This window comes from Anolis carolinensis, chromosome 4 (assembly GCF_035594765.1).
Source record: "Anolis carolinensis isolate JA03-04 chromosome 4, rAnoCar3.1.pri, whole genome shotgun sequence".
NCBI classification, from domain to species: domain Eukaryota; kingdom Metazoa; phylum Chordata; class Lepidosauria; order Squamata; family Dactyloidae; genus Anolis; species Anolis carolinensis.
In genome coordinates, this window is record NC_085844.1 from 125,048,492 (window position 1) to 125,065,911 (window position 17,420).

Sequence of the window (17,420 nt, forward strand, 5' to 3'; positions counted from 1 at the left end):
TCAGAAAACACTGAACCCAGCCAATGTCAGATCTGGACCAAACTTGTCACACAGACCCAACATGGACAACTGTGAATACTGGCACAGTTTCAGGGTGACTACCCTGTGAATCTGGGACTTGTAGTTTACCCTTATCCAGACAACACTGAACCCAGCAGTTGACGGATCTGGACCACATTTGGCACACAGACCCAACATGGCCAACTGTGAATACTGGGGGAGTTTTGGGAGGGTTGACCCAAGTTTTTGGGGAATTGTAGTTCACCCACATTCTTATGCATTTTCTAATGGGAGCATGCCAGTCATAGCCAATACTGAACAAACTTCTCCAAGGATCTAACTCAGCATGGGGCATCTTCCTTACTATCTTTTTAGATGTCAGTATAATAATGTTAAAAGTGAGGTTTGTCTGTTTTCCTGTATTCAAGAAATGAGGTATTATCAAGCATAACACCACAAGGAATGCCATTTTTCACAAGTACATCAGTACTACTTTTGCTTAACAGCAAGAAGAAAGGAAATAATCAGGTCTTTACACATCTTATGTTCTAAGATTCTGGCATCTGATGCCCTGCAATATATATCATCTTGTGTTTGAAGCTTAGAAATACCTTCTTGGGTTCACCTCAGCCACATGACTCATAGCTGAAGGTGACAGAGGCCTGACTAAGAAAAAAGAGTGCCATTACTGTTCAGATGACCAAAAATACCCTTGATGACATGAATCTATAAATATATTCTTAGTCATGGTGACTTTTTGGTACAACTTAAGTTTGCCCCATGTACTTCAGAAAATTAGGAGGGAATATCAGATTCTGACATCCAGGTATCTTTAGTCTTCAAACTAATGCCCTCCAAGGTCATTTACACAGCCCTTGCCCTAAACTGTAGACTTAGGGTCACCCTCAGTCTGAAACAACATTAAAGCACACAACAACAACAATCCTGATTAACTTGACTATCTCATCTGCCAAAAGCAGGTCCCATTGAAATATTCGTAAGTGTATATTGGTTAAAATTGTTCTTCATTTGAAATATTATATTATACTAGCTGTGCCCGGCCACGCGTTGCTGTGGCTTTTTTTTAGTGATGTTGGTCAATCTACATTGGGTTTTATTTTTGTTGTGACCGTCAACAAAAATTATACAGTATTATTTATTCATTTATTACATTAAAGACATATGATAGGATATTACGCTATAACATATACGACTATTTCACAATATTAGTAGTAATATATATATATATATATATATATATATTGTTTTGTTTTGTTATTAGTATTATATTGTAGTGTATTATAATATTATTAGCAGTATTATATGTATATACAATGTATTGTATTATATATGTATTGTATTATTATATATATTAATATATTGCAAATTGGCCCCAGAGTACGGAATGGCCTTGTAGTTTCAAAGCTTGGGTGGTTCCGTGTGTTAGAGGGGGGGAATGCTTTGTTGGGAGGTGCTAGGTGGTCCTGATTGTTTCCTGGATGGAATTTGTGTGTTTTCAGACTGTTGTTGTTTATTTACTGTGCTGAGATGAGAGAGTGATGAGTACGGAATGGCCTTGTAGGTTCAAAGTGTGGGTGGTTTCCTGTGTGAAGGGGGGAATCCTTTGGTGGGAGGTGTTAGATGGCCCTGATTGTTTCCTGGATGGAATAGCTGTGTTTTTAGAGTGTTGATCTTTATTTACTGTCCTGAGATGATATTGTTGTGTATTATTGTACCACAGTAATTATTTCATATTACAGTAGAATCTCACCCAACATTCGTTTATGCAATGTTCTGGATTATGCAATGGAGTCTGCCTTTTAATAGTCAATGTTTTTGGAGTGAGTGTTTTTAATGTATTGTGATATTTTGGTGGTAAATTTGCAAATACAGTAATTACTACATAGCATTACTGCGCATGGAACTACTTTTTGTGTCAAATTTGTTGTATAACATGATGTTTTGGTGTTTAATTTGTATAATGATGACCTAATTCGATGTGTAATTGGTTTTCCTGAATCCCTTCTTATTATCCAACATATTTATTTATGCAACGTTCTGCCGGCTTGTTTATGTTGGATAAGTGAGATTCTAGTGTATATTTATAATGTGATATTATTTGTTTAGAAGTGGATTATATGAGGCGCCTTCTGTTATAACAATAATAATTATTATAGTCTTGAATGATTATCATTGTGATAAAAATAATAACTACTTATTATTAGTTGTTATTATATTGTTGAATGATTATCAATGTTATAATAATTATTAATTTGTGAATGATTATTACTATAATAATAATAATAATAATTTTCTATTATTACGATTTGTTAATACATTGTTGAATGATTGTCAGTGTTATAATAATAAGAACTGACTATTATTATGAATTATTATGTTCTCGAATGATTATCAGTATTATACTAATAATAAATTAGTATTATTATTGGTGATTATTACATTCTTAACTGATGATCAGTTATTATATTAATAATTATTACAGGGAAGGGAAAGGTGAGGGCGATAGGGTTTGAGAGGGGAAAAAGGGGGGCTTCTGAGGCATTGGAGGGGTTGTCATTTGTGGGTGAGAACAACAACAACAATAACAACAACAGAAAAGGGGGAAGCTCAGCCTGGGCCAACTTGGGCCTTCCCTTGACTTGTTTTGGGCGCCAACTTCCACCCTTCCTGGCCTGAGGCTCTTTCCTTTTCCCCATCAGCCGTTGAACCGGGTGAGGGGGAAAAGGAAGGGCCCTGAGGCCGGGAAGGGCGGGGGTTGGCGCCCCAAACCACTCGAGGGGAGGTCCAGGCCTGCTCGAGGGCCGTGCCCTCCTCTTCCCCCCTCACCTTGAAGAGCTTGAAGACCTCCGAGAAGAACCGAGAAGGGAGGAGGAGGAGGAGAGAGGGTGAGGCGGGGGGGGCTCCGCGGGGCCTTCCTCGCATTGGGGGGAGGGGAGAGGGGCGGGAGGAGGGGGCCTGAACGGCAACCGGGGCCCTCCATGGGCCCTGAGGGGGGAGGACATTGAGGGGGAGAGGGCAGAGAGCGACGTGAGGCCCGCACGCCTCCCAGCGCGGCCTCCTCCATCCCGCGCCCACCAAGGAATCGGCCTCCCTGCCTTCCTGCCTTCAGCTCTGAGGCGAGGTGTGTGTGTGCGCGCGCGGGAAGGGATGGGGGGGTGCGCGCAGGCGCACATCGCCTGTTGCAGTTTTTGGCCGTTTATGGCCCTGTGATTGTGTTTGTCCTATAAATCTTACTGGAGCCGCGCGAGCGCCATAAAGGGTTGAAGCATGGTGTTTTTGCGCATGCGTACTTAGTTTTGGCATTTTTTGGTGTTGTGATAGTATTTTATGTGTAAATTTGTTGTATCTTACTGGAGGCGGGGATGATGGATTGCGTTGCCAATTTTCGAGTTTGGGGGGGCTGTAGATTTGTTGTTTTGTCCATCGCCGTGATGCCATCACTCTTTTATATATATAGATTGTGCTTTAATTGTTGTTTTCTGTTTTGCATTACAAGTAAGATATGCATAAGAATTCATTTAGTTTTTTTCAAACTATAGTCTGGGGCTCCCAACAGTGTGAGAAACGATGAACTGGCTCTTGGCTTAAACAGTGTGGGGAATCCTACTCTATATGTCTGCTCTGTCTGTCTAATGACAACTCCCATCATCGTTAGCTGCCACACAGCCAATATATGCACCAACTAGAATCCTGTTTGTAGGAGCCCTGGTGGCGAAGTGCGTTAAAGCACTGAGCTGCTGAACTTGCAGACCGAAAGGTCCCAGGTTCAAATCCCGGGAGCGGCTTGAGCGCCCACTGTTAGCTCCAGCTCCTGTCAACCTAGCAGTTCGAAAACATGCAAATGTGAGTAGATCAATAGGTACCACTCCGGCGGGAAGGTAATGGCGCTCCATGCAGTCATGCCGGCCACATGACCTTGGAGGTATCTATGGACAACGCCGGCTCTTTGGCTTAGAAATGGAGATGAGCACCAACCCCCAGAGTCAGACATGACTGGACTTAATGTCAGGGGAAACCTTTACCTTTATTAGAATCCTGTTTGTTACTTATGCTGGCACAACCTTGGCTTATTAGCACTTTGCAGAAGGAAATCTACAGTACCGCCTTTGCATTGGATGCACCTGGGCAGGCAGGCAGCTCCAAGGCTCAGGTTGTCCCTCAGACAGGATGTCATCTGAAAGGGGTGGTTTAAGGTATCATCCAGCCACTCAAGGCAGTCTTCAACTGTAGAAAGCAAGTGCCTTCCAAATAGGCCTTTTAATGTGTACTTATACTATCTTTACACAATACCATGAGGGACACAGTATAGGACACAGTAGGAACAATCACCCCAGTGAACCAAAAATAACATTTTTACATGCTGTACATTTCCACGTTCAGAACTACTCCACATCAGGGAACCAAGTTCACTTAGCAATAAACGTTTTTCTTTCACTATTACTATTGTGTTGCTTCAAAAATTGTAAACATGTACATATCAAAAAATGCTGTTTCAAAATATAAAGGAGAAAGTATTGACCAGTGGAGAAGGCAACACACAGCTGTATGGACAGCATTTCCATACACATGTTTAAAAAGCATTTGGCCCTTGGAGTATAAACAGACATGGTGCAACTCAGTTTGCTACATTGGACCTCATCACATGGAGAAAAATCCCCATTATAGAACACTTTGCTTATGCAGATAGCACAAGACACACATCTACTTCTGGCAGGGCTCCATGCTGGCTGCATTGGCAAAATGTTCTAAGAGAGGAAATCTGAACACGGGCGACTACCCGTGTTCAAATAGAAAATCATGGAGACAATGCATGAACATGCCAAAAAGGTATGCTTTCTGGTATGTGATGGGCAAGCGGGTGATGTGGGCGATGTGGAGAGCTGGGCAATGGATTTGCCCCACGGCCCCACAATCTGCCCCGCTGCCCATGGATCCCCCTACTGTCCCACCCATCAAGGATCTCCATGTGATGAGGTCCTTATAACAGATCAGCATCATAGAGATAGGCAGCATAGCATTTATTTCCTTTATTTTTAATTCACAATATTTTTCTCATTCCTTGGAATTATCTGACACATAGAAACTACTGCCATATTATTTGGTGAACAGAATGATAGCATCTACAATTGCATAAAAACTATGACTCTGAATAAGTTAGTTCTGAACTATTCCCACCAGGTATTTCCCTCCCCTGTCTAAATAGAAGGGACTCTGGTACTTGTAGTTCTTAATAAGATCATGAAAAACAAAATCTTTCTGTGAGAGACTTGGTAAGAAGCCCAACAACCAGACATTGTTTGAACACTATTTCTGACTGGCTCCAAAAAATTTCATATGAAATATACGATATTTTTCGCCTGGATGGGATCCAAGATGGGCTTGCCTATAAGAATTAATTTCTTGAGTCAGGATCAATGCATTCTTCATAGCAATGATGATAAACATCCAAGCCAGGTCTCTTTGGGCCCCAATAAAGTGTGCAATCAAATGCTGCTGGATCTCCCCACCCCCTAAGAAGAATGCCTCTCTTCAAGCCACCAGCCTCTCTAGACCAGAGACCCTTCAGTTTTGATCAAAGGTTGCTGAGAGCAAGGCAAGCCTGAGGCATTTTTCTGAAAAGAACAGTGCTGCTAACAATCCCTTTCTTTCTCCAGCAGTGATGCATAGTCAGTGTCCTCCACCACAACTGAAGGCAGCAAGTTGCCCTAAGGGCCAAATGGTAGGATCATGGATCATGGCATCTCTTTCAAGCCGTGCTACAAGCCTCTACCCACTTTATGCTACTGGCCCTAGCAAAAAATAGAAGGAGAATTCCCTATGATCTTCTCCACTTTTCTGAGGTCATTCTGTATAGTGCTAAGTAGCTCAGGCCTGGTTTCAGTGTTTGTGGAAAGGAAAAAGTCTGATGCTATGATCTATGCGATTCTTGTTAATCCCAGGATGGTGGAATTCCCTTTACAGAAAGGACACTCAGTCGTAAGTCGACTGTGCTTCCTATATACTCCATATGATTCCATGTGGATTTCTTCACTGCCACATGCCATGTTTCATGCATATTTCTCCAAGGATGTTCTTCCATAAGGGAAAATGACAGTCAAGTTAGCTACAAAGCTTATCCTGCTGAGTGATGCCCATATGAGAGCTGTTGCTTCCTTTAAAAACCTGCTTATGTAATGCCATTAGAGGGTTTTTAATGAAATGCAAACACACAGTTCTGCAGGGCAGATCAAGCAGCCATTTTCCTATTTCTTTTCCCATGCTTCAGAGAGATCCAAACAACCAGTAAAAGAAGAAGGTTAACTGCTGGATTAAAAAGCCCATTAATGCCAAGAAAGGGGCACTAGCAAGAGACCTACAGAGATAAATATTATTTACAGCAAAGTGTATGGCATTATTCTTTTGAAAGCTTTAATAGCTAAACAGGTCCTATGGTGGCAGCAGCCATGGCATGACCTTTAAGTGCCTGGGCTTTCTTAGGTCCTTCAGGTTTGTTATCATGATGGGCCTCCTTAAATCAAGGATGAAAACATTTGAGCCTTTCCTAACATACACTGCATGGGGAAAGACCATTTCTTGCATTATTTTGCGAAATGGTGGTTATCTCTAAAAAGGATTTCCTTCAAAATGTTTTTCACTCTCCTTCTTTCTTCTCTTCTCTTTTCCTGTGCAGCAGTTTTCACAAAACACGTAAACAGAATAGATATCATAGAATAATTGGCTACCCCAGAAAAGGACATGAAAATGTGTCAGTAACATTTCAGATGGCTGGATATGGGGTTCCTCTCTACCACATCTGTTCAGAAAGTGTTTCTGTGCTACATCTATCATAGGGAAGATATGGCTTTAATGGGCACCTGAAGGGCTAGAACTGAGGCAGCCAGGAACTATGGAGACTTTTAGGCTTGAACATAACAGTGGGCAGATAGGTGGGTCTCATGCCTTCACATCCCACTTTTATTTATTTATTTATTTATTGCATTTTTCTATTACTGTAAACCCATCTGTATAACTCAAGGCACATGATGAGGAAGAATGGAGTATATAATTTTAACCTGCTACTGCGATATCAGGAAAAACCCATCCCATTTTCATCTGTTTTTTTGGGAAGTTCCCAAATTCAGGAGGGGAAAAATGCCATTTCTTAGATCTGCAGCCAAAAGCTCATATTTTTGCTTCGAGAAGATCCGCTCACTAGTTTCAATGGAGTGAAATGGAAAGGCTCCTCTTTCCTTCATTTATGGCTGTCGGGATGAAAATTACCACACTTGGAGGATACATTTACCACTGCAAGCTCTCTAAATTTCAGAACGTTTGGGTCTTCCACTAATTATTAGGAATTTTTTTAAAGGAGAGAGAGATTCAAAGAGGCGAACTAACAAGAGGGGTTGGGGGGGAGGCTGCCAGAAGGTTGGGCTGGGGAGGGTATAGCAGAGACCAAGAGTCAAAGAGGTGAAAGGAAGGGAGGAACTTAGTTAAATATCTTTCAGTCCTTCTTTGATTTTACTAGGGACGAATGCCCCACCCTTTCCTCCCTAGCAAAATTACTAGTAAAATAAAAGAAGGACTGAAAGATATTTAATTAGGAAAATGTAATGCAAAAGAAAAATGAATTCTCAAAAAGTGATCCATTCCCCTAGGGCCAGGCTTTAGCACAGCAGGTTAAATTACCAGCTGCAGTAAATCTTGTCAATCAAAAGGTTGACAGTTCAAAGCCAGGGTCAGGGTGAGTTCCTGGCCTTTAGCCCAACTTCTGCCTACCTAAGGGTTCGAAAGCAAAATGTTAGTAGCTAAATAGGTACCACTTAAAAACTGGGAGGTATTTTAAGGCACCCATAAGGAAATGCCAAAAAAAATGCCAGCGATTTGATCAAGGAGGAAGTTTACAAACAAAGCTCTTCAGCAGGGAGATGGAGTGACTGCACACACACACACACACACACACACACACACACACACACGTGGCCAGAACCTAGCACAAGCCTCCAAGATGCTGAAGATGGGAAAAGCCTATATATACCTCTATCTATGTACAATTGTCTTTCTTATCAGTATATAAACGGCATTGAATGTTTGCCGCATATGTATGTTCTGTGATCTACCCTGAGTCCCCTTCGGGGTGAGAAGGATGGAATATAAATACTGTAAATAAAGTAAATTTATAAAATAAACAGCAGCACTGAGACACACAGAGCTTACACATCTCTTCCTCTCAAATGCCAGCTTTGCAAAAAGATACATGATTTAAGTTCTTTTTCTGATTGGCTCTGGCAAGGGGGAGGAGTAAAAACTCACACATGACTCCTAATTTTCAGCTCACCCCTTTGTTAAAAATTTAAACAACCTAAATGGAAACCAGAACATATCTTTCAAGTAAAAAACTGAATAGCAGTTTGCACTTCAACCAGATCGCTGCTCCAGCCAACATGATCAATAATCAAGGATTCTGGAATCTGAAGTCCAAACATCCAGAGGACCAAAGGCTGACAACTGTTACCACAGACGATGCAGATAATAGGTTGTGGCAAAAACATATCCATGCTAGGCTCCTTTTTATTCTCAATGTGGTTTGACAAAGACACAAGGGAAAGCATTCTCTGTGGCTGCTCCCACGTTGTGTCACTACCTTCCATGTAAGACTAGGTTGGCCCTGTCTCCTTGTTCCTCTTTCACCAGCAGGCAAAAACCTTTTGACAATTAGCCAGTTGCTGAGAATGAGAGCTTTTTTTTTTCTTACGTATTACTTTGTTGTTAATTCCATCATAGAAACTAGAAGGCAGCTGACATAGAAACTTAACCGAGGTGTTGTTTTTTTCTTACAGTGCTTTTTCACTTAAAATTGAATTGTTGGTTGTGTAATAGTGTTATAAAGCCTTTTGGGGTTTTTTGTTGTTGTTTTTTGTTTTTGTTTTTTTGCGGCATCTATCTAAACTCACACTCTGCACCACTGTGGACCCCATTACTTGGAGATTGGCAGGACATAAACATTTTTTTAAAATCAAGTAATGGGTCAATGGTCACCTATGCTGTTGCCTACTCACAGCCTTATATGATCATTCCAATCTGCTACTTAATTCAGTGACATATATATTTATGGCTGAGGCTTCATAATGGGAGCGATGAGGACAATAGGTGCACAGCCCCAAAGAGCACGTGGGAACTGGGATAAAGAATGAAAATAAAAAGGAGAACACCTACCAATATTCTGTTGGAAAGCTCCCATCATTATAAAGTAGTTTATAACCTTTAATTGCACCATTGTGTAATGCTTGTATTTTCAGGAGGGAAGCAAACACATAACTATGACATTGGGACCATTACATGAACAGTGTGCAATGGGATAATCTTGTGTGGTACCCCATTATCGCCAAAATTCACTTGCATGGTTGCATATCATGTCAGAAATGTAGCTCCATGATCATAAAGTTACATGTTGTAGCCTCTGATGCAGAAGTTTAGCCATCATCCCTGGGAAACTATTACCCTCCTCTTTCTATTGTTCTAATCCCATCCATAAACATAATCCCGCAATGGTATACATTATGCTTTCATAGGTTCTGTGCTAATTTAACATCTGGTCTCACATATTCCTGAGCTGCTAATGACAAAAAAGAGAACATAGTCAGCTAGAGACCCATGATCCTATTAGAGGGAAATAAGGAGGAACTAACATTGTTTTTTATGTTAATATTTTCCATCCATCTGAGCATAGGCTGTCTCTCCTATGGCTGTGAACACCCACCAGGCCAGATCTGTGGCAGACATTTGGATATTTAAGACCCAACAGGATTTTGAATTAGCAGGAAATTGAACATCTATACATTCCATATCTGCTTACCCTACTCTATGACAAGAAGTAGCAGAATACATGAAGCAAAATACATATTGCATTCAAATAGGAATAAATAGTTTATGTTGCAGAATAATGCAACTGCATGTATACATGCAAGATTTGGACCACTAGGATGCAACAGTAGTTGTGTAGTAGTTTGCTATGTGTCAGCTCCAGTGAAAGGAATGGTTCACATATTGCACAAAGTAAAACTGTGCTTGCCATCAAGCATACACTATGAAGAGGTATGGCTTGTCTCTGCTGAGACAAATATATTTGCCACATACACTTTAAAGGAATAAATAAAATTTTATATGAAAAACACGTATCATGGTGATCATGATTCTCATAATGCTGAAAATATTTTGTATTTGATGTTGGTGTGGCATTTCCATGCTTAAAATCACTACTATCACAATTTTCAGACTAGCAATTGTCTCTGCTTCAGTTAACCACAACACAAATGTGTTTGACTAAGGAGGCAGAAAATCTTGGGGAAACAGCAGAGCAATCAAGAAGAGCCTTTAATGTGGTTGATTTCTGCCCTCTGGCATAGATCAGAACAGATGTGCTTGATGCAGGCAAGGAAGATTAAATCAGATGAATCTATAGTCCAATTTGGGCTTAAAATACAATGGGGGAGTAAGGATGTATTAGAGTGATTTGGGTCTCTAAGCAGGTTAAATTTTCACAAATAGTGTTCATCTTGCAGGGGCTCTGAAGCAGCAAATTTCCCTCTATTTAAGTCTGAGTGTGGGTAGAGGCAATCCACAGGTCCCTGTGACTCACAACAATGATTGGAAAAAAGGGGGAAATGACAATGAGGAGCAACTACACTAGTTACTTTGAAACCAGGGGAGCTAAAGCAGCAACCCCAGTGGGAGACACTGGGGCTGCTTCCTTTATGGCTGCTGCTGCCTTTAAGGGTGCCAATAATGTAGCAATAGGGAATTGTGGGACAGGGAAGAAGCTCAACTCCCTCCCCACAACACCACCAGTAGTGATGCAGAAGCACCTAGTGGTAGAGACACTGAGATGAGATGAGGGAGAGATTAAAACAGGAATCCTCAAATGGTGACCCTCCAGCAGTTTGGGGTTCCAACTCCGAGAAGCCCTAGCCAGCTTGTTCAATGGTCAGGAATTCTGGGAGTTGGAGTCCCAAACAGCTGGAGGTCCGCAGTTTGAAGATTCCTGTGTTAAAGATTACCCTTATAGGATATGTGTGTGTGTGGTAGAAGTAGGAGAAGGAAGAGGAGGAGGAGGGCAATATAGGATGAAGCCTGGCATTGGGTGCCCCTCACAACCTCTCCCAATCGTATAGGAGATGCCTACCTGCAAAGAGGTCACATATAGATGGCAAATCATTAAATGGCTCTGACACAGGGATCGATACTTGTGATGCAAATTTGTGGAATTTGTAATTCAATTTTGGTATGTGGGGAGCGAGGGTCCACAAAATAAGATCAAGGGGGTATTTTGCCATTTTCTGAGTTAAACGAATTGGCTAGGTCAGGCTGAGGCCCCTTACACACAGCTGAATCAAATCTTACAATATCTGCTTTGAACTGGAATATATGGCAGATAACGCAGTTCAAAGCAGATATTGTGGAATTTTCTGCCTTGATATTCTGGGTTATAAAGCTTGTGTGGAAGGGCCCTGACTTCTGCCTTCCTTGTGGAATACTCCTTACTTTTTTGTCTGTTTATATCCAATCCTTATGACTGACAAGGTATCAGCTGTTAACCAAAGTAACTGGGTCACTGAGTTACTTGGTGCTGATCCCAGAGAGGCCATGACCTTGTTCTACCCAACCTTTGCCATGCCTAGGGTCCCCCTCACTGGGGCAAAGCAGCTGCAGGGAGCAGATCAGGGTTTGATTAGGAGAAATATTAAGGTAAAGGGGATTTATTTCTAATGCAAAACAGCTTGGGGGGATTGCTCATGCTGGAGGGTGCCTTAGGTTAAGCCACCGCGTAGTTCGCTTCAGGAGGGGTGTTTGTGCTAACCTTTTGCCACCAGTGGAGCTGTGACAAATCAGCCACCAAGGAAAAGGTTTCAAAGGGTCGCCTCTCAGTGCTATTCTGGAGATCTTTCACTGAAGCACACACACTGTTAAACCTCAGCCTTTTTTCCTGTAGAGACAAGATCCGATCCAGTTGCTCAGTAAGAAAGCAAGAAAATAAAACAGATCCTAGCTTCCAGGGTTCTGACCAATGACTGCAAATGTAGGAATGACTGACAAATAACAGGAGCTTTTCATTTCCTTCTACGCCAGTTTGATAAACTATCAAAATTGATTTTAGTACAATAATTTAATACATAGCTTGAATTTAAGTGTAGTAGATGATTTTTAGCTATGCTTTGGCTGATTTGCACTGAATTATGATGTTTCTTTCTCCTTCAAACTCTCCCTCTCTTCCTATGCAGGCGTAGTTTGGCCATTGGCACCTGAGGACAACACAGATATTCCAAGTATCTCAAGGCAGCCCCTTTTAAAAGAACAGACAGGATTACAGGCAGGGCCATAGCCAGAAAAGAAATTGATTGGGGGGGAGTGACTTTTTTTAAGCAAATTATGAAGAGTAGTTCTATAACACAAAATAATTTAGAAATCAGACTCCATTGATACACTTCAGTGGACATGCATGGGGATTTGTTTAACCAGTTAAAATTAATAAGTAAACCAGGGGTTTTTTTTTAAACCTGAAATTTTTTGGAGGGGGGGGTTGAACCCGTACCCCCCCCCTGCCCCGGCTACAGCCCTGATTACTGGCCTCAACAGTTCCTAGCTTCTAACATTAGCTTCAGCACTCTAACAGACTTCTACACTAAGGCTGACTCAAGGCTCAACAGACATCTGTCATTCTTTTTTAGAACTGAACATTGTAAACATTCACATGGTTTGTGGCCCCTCCCACTGCTTTAGTACAAAGCAACAAGATAACTGCAAAACCAAACAAGACAAATACTTTAGGATATAAAGTGACATAATGCAAAACAGAGAAACATCAAATTGAGGAGGCTTGAGAAGGTTGCTATAGCTCCAAAAATTACCTACCTGGCCTCATACCAATTCCAGACCTGTCAACCTAATCATCTACGCAGGCGAAACCGGTTCCAAGCATTATTCTTAGCAAGTTCCACATTTTGATTTCATTCATCTGATACCTTTAGTTAGGAATGTTACAGGCCTCTTAGGCCCCTGCCACATAGCTGAATCAAACCCCACATTATGTGCTTTGAACTGGAATATATGGCAATGTGGACTCAGATAACCCAATTCAAAGCAGATATTGTGAGATTTTCTGCCTTGATATTCTGAGTTATATGGCTGTGTGAAAGGGCCCTTACTTTGCAACCTTGTATGTGTTTCCTCTGAAGTAAAACATTTTTCCAAAAAAGGACTTACATCTAGAACAGTGGTTCTTAATGTGTGGGTCCCCAGATGTTTTGGCCTACAACTCCCAGAAATGCCAGCCAGTTTGCTAGCTGTTAGGATTTCTGGGAGTTGAAGGCTAAAACATCTGGGGACCCACACGTTAAGAACTACTGATCTAAGTTTATAAGATTGCAATCTGAATGGCTGCTTAAACCATCCTGAGAAGAAAAAAAATTAGACAGGAGTCCTTATAAAAATATAAGTCCTCACGTCTTCTTTATATCACTGTAAGAAAACAGTTGAGGCTAGTTTATCTTTTAAAGTGGACTCATATTAAAGATAGCTGCAAAAAGCAATATAGTTTATGAAGAGACTGTTAAGGAATATGTTTAATATACAAACTCTCTAAACATTTTGAAGTTTATCCTGCCAAAAGAAATGTGCCTGTATCATTAAATATGTGAAGTTATAAGTAAACAAGCATTGTTATTCTAAATTAAGTCTGCTTATATCTTTGCTTGCTTAAAGCATCAGATAAATTCAAGGAACACTCCTCTCACTCTGCTACCCTTGATGGGTTGCAGATCCATTCTACCCAGGGCCATAGCCAAAAAAATATTGGGCGGGGGTTGAAACTTTTTAGTAGCGAATCATGAAGAATAGTTCCATAATGAAAAATAATTTAGAAATCAGGCTCCATCGATAAACTTAGTGGACACTCGTGGGAATTTGGTTAACCAGTTAAAATTCATGAGTAAATCAAGTTTTTTTTTAAACCTGAAAATTGGGGCGGGGGGGTTGAACCCCTAATCCCCCATCGCAATAGTAATTATATTAACCACGAAACATGACATCAAACCACTCTGCAGATTGTCATGTGTCGTCGTCGTCCACCCATCCCCTTTCCCAGGAGAGATGCACATCAGTGCTCCAGAGCCATAGGAGGTGGAGAAAAAAAGGGAATGTTACAAGGGTGGAGGTAGCCAATTTTTTTAGCCCTCTGCTAGACAGCCATTTCCTTGAGATATTTTTTCAGTAGCCCCTTAGTTCCTAAATCCTATAAAGTGCTTCAGCAAGGGCAGGTGCATACAATGTGTTCCAAATTCTGCAGAGCCAATTTCATCCTGGGATCTCGGATATATTGGGATGTGTCGCGTGCATTAAAGGGCTTAACTTTGCCTTCCTTGCAGGTTTGTTTAATGTGCTATATACATGTATTGGTCGCATGCATTTTGTAGCCACCGTGGTTTTGAGTTAACTTGGAGCCGCATTAAATGGTCATTGTAGATGTGCCCATAAGAGGTATTGGTAATCAAAGGTGTAAACGATGACAACAAGCACTTATGTTAGGCAGTGCACATCATTAACGTTTATGCCAACTATGTCCCCATGTAAAAGGGACTATGAGTCTCCTTCTGGAGAGAAAAAGCAGAGTATAAATAATAATAATAATAATAATAATAATAATAATAATAATAATAATAATAATAATAATAATGTAGTCATTTCACTGAAGCACAGACCAGTAGCTTCCCAGATTATAGACTGAACCATCATACTGCCTCATCTAAACTATTTCAAGAAAAACTGATATTTCCTATAAGCAGCAACTTTCTTTCCAAAGAGGTGGTACTTGACAAAAACGCAGGAAAGTTTTTCTACACCTACTTGAAGAAGTCTTCCTTGCAATAGACGCTCCCAGCTCTGGAGAAGCAGCGGTCTGCCAGCTGCATTTGGCAATCTGCACACTTGAGGCAAGAGCCGTGCCAGTGCCGGTCGAGGACTTTCAGGATGAATTTATCCAGAATATGCTGGTTGCAGCCGGCACACTGGGGGATCTCTGGCAGGGGAAGAAAAAGAAGAACATGAGCCAAAAAAAAGGGGGGGGAGCCACTGCTGAGAAAGACACAACTGCACAGAACAAGCTGTTCTGACTTAGAAGATAAATTACAACTTTTGTACTATGTAACGATGACACTACGATTCCACTTTAACTTGTTATGGCCACTTCCTGTGAAACCCTGGGACTGAAAAATTAGCAATGGGTATCCAGAATACTCATCCAGGAAGTTCCTCTGATGCCTATGGCCCAAACTATAAACTCCAGGGCTCCAGGAGTGAAGTGCTACTACAACCGTCTAGTTTGAAAGGGCTTTCTTTATGTGTGCACAGAAATGGCTCGGCAGCACAAAGTCCAATATGCAGGAAGTTTCACTTCTTTAAATGGACAGAAGAGGGCTTGCCACTTGCTGAAATCCCCTCTTCTACACAATCATTAAACATACAAGAGCCTTCTCCAGTTTTCAGTCTGGCAATTCTAAAGAGGGAAGCAAATGGAAATGAAGCTCTATGCAGTGGAAAGGCCCACATGGGCCAATACTTCTCACTGATACCAATATTGTATTGCTATTTTCCCTGGCAGAGCAAATAGCATCTGTGCATCAGGAGATAGGCATGACCTGTGGATTTTGTACAAGGATAAGGGTTAAAATATAATCCTATGGTTTTGTCCAGAGCCTACATCTTCCCAAAACCACTAGTTTTGAATGTTGTCTTAATAATATTTGGTTTGTTCTTAATCTAGTGTCCCCTTTGATTGAGAAAGCACCTGCAGTTTATATATATTTACACACAAACAGTCAAGTTGATCATGCTTTTAAAAACCCCAATATTTTAAAAATCCATCCTCCATCCTAGATTGATCTATTTAGTCTTACATTGAATGGAGGCCCTGAATATATCCTGAGGCTGACTGTTTATAAAAATCTTCCCACCCCTGCTCTAGGTACGGGTGGTGAAATGAAACTACTGTATATTAGATATGGGGGTCAGTTGATGCTAGGAACTGAAAATGTTCCAAGAATTAGTGGATGGAGGACATTGTTTGGAGAAGCATCAAAAGATAGTTGGAATAGAGGGCAGTGCCAGCTTCCCTTTCCATTCCAATCTCTGTAAAATTGCACTTCAGGTTCCTGTGACTATATTTAGCAACAAATATTATAGAAGCACTAGATGATTGGTACAACATCTATAAATCGGGTAGAGAAAAGTTGGCTCTTAGACTTCACTTTCCCAGCTCTATTTTTCCAGTCTCTCAAACCCCGAATTAAAAGAAATTAGTGGGAATATTCCTGCAACACTCTAATATGAAAACCTCATGCCACAGTGCCTTCACATAATACCCTAATTCCTTCAGACTCACCCACATATCTCCTTTTTTTGGATGACATTATTTTCAGTGACCATTTTGATCAGGATATACAGTAGAGTCTTGTTTATCCAACCTTCACTCATCTAACGTTCGGTATTATCCAACACAGTCTGCCTCCTGCCTGGATCCACAACTGTTTCTCTAGGCAGCAATGTGCAGCGGGCCTCTCTGCATGCCAGGCACTCACCGGGAAGGGCAAGATGGGGCCGGTGCAGACTTTTTCCATTGGGCCTGCTGCACATTGCTACCTAGAAAAACAGCTGTTTCTCTAGACAGCAATGCGCAGTGGGCCTCTCCGCGTGCCGGGTGCCCACCAGGAGAGGCAAGACACGGCTGGTGCAGACTTTTATAATAATAATAATAATAATAATAATAATAATAATAATAATAATAATAATAATAACTTTATTTGTATACCCCACCCCGTCTCCTCGAAGGGACTCGGAGCGGCTTACATGGGGCCTAGGCCGACACAACCAGCAATAAAACAATGAAACAAATATCCAACAATAAAACATCAGTATCAATAAAACAGTCATAAAATCAACATACAGCATAAAATGTTAAAAACAAGAGACTAAAAACACAGATCTGGGCCAAAGTGCAGAATATTTCAAAATGGGAGAGGTAGTTTCACAGCTAAAGTAGTCAATAAAGTGCATGGTAATAATGGCAAAAAATCCTATTATTGAGTGGGCAGATAGTTCGAACCTACAATAATTTTCCCATCGGGCACAGCGTCTGGTTTGCAAGGAGGGATTAAGGAAAATAGGCCTTTCTTTAGTCCTTCCTTATTATCCAAAATTTTCACTTATCCAATATTCTGCCAGCCCATTTATGTTGGTTAAGCGAAACTCTACTGTAATAGGAAATGGAAGCCTATTTAGGCATGTTCCTACACAATTGCCCATCCTTGCTTTAATCCTTTTAGGATGGTTTAGGTATCACAGTTATCTTTAAAATTAAGGTGGCAATGTAG

General features: G+C 41.1%; 1 protein-coding gene across 3 annotated transcripts in view; it reads right to left on the reverse strand.

Moving 5' to 3' along the window:
- lhx4 (LIM homeobox 4) overlaps positions 1–17,420 on the reverse strand; it is a 111,610-nt gene that overhangs the window by 39,043 nt on the left and 55,147 nt on the right. For all 3 annotated transcript variants that reach the window (XM_062977741.1, XM_008108902.2, XM_062977740.1), the window contains exon 2: positions 14,899–15,070. In XM_062977741.1, coding sequence (XP_062833811.1) covers positions 14,899–14,963 — 65 coding nt within the window. In that variant the 5' untranslated portion in view covers positions 14,964–15,070. The remainder of the gene's footprint in view (positions 1–14,898; positions 15,071–17,420) is intronic.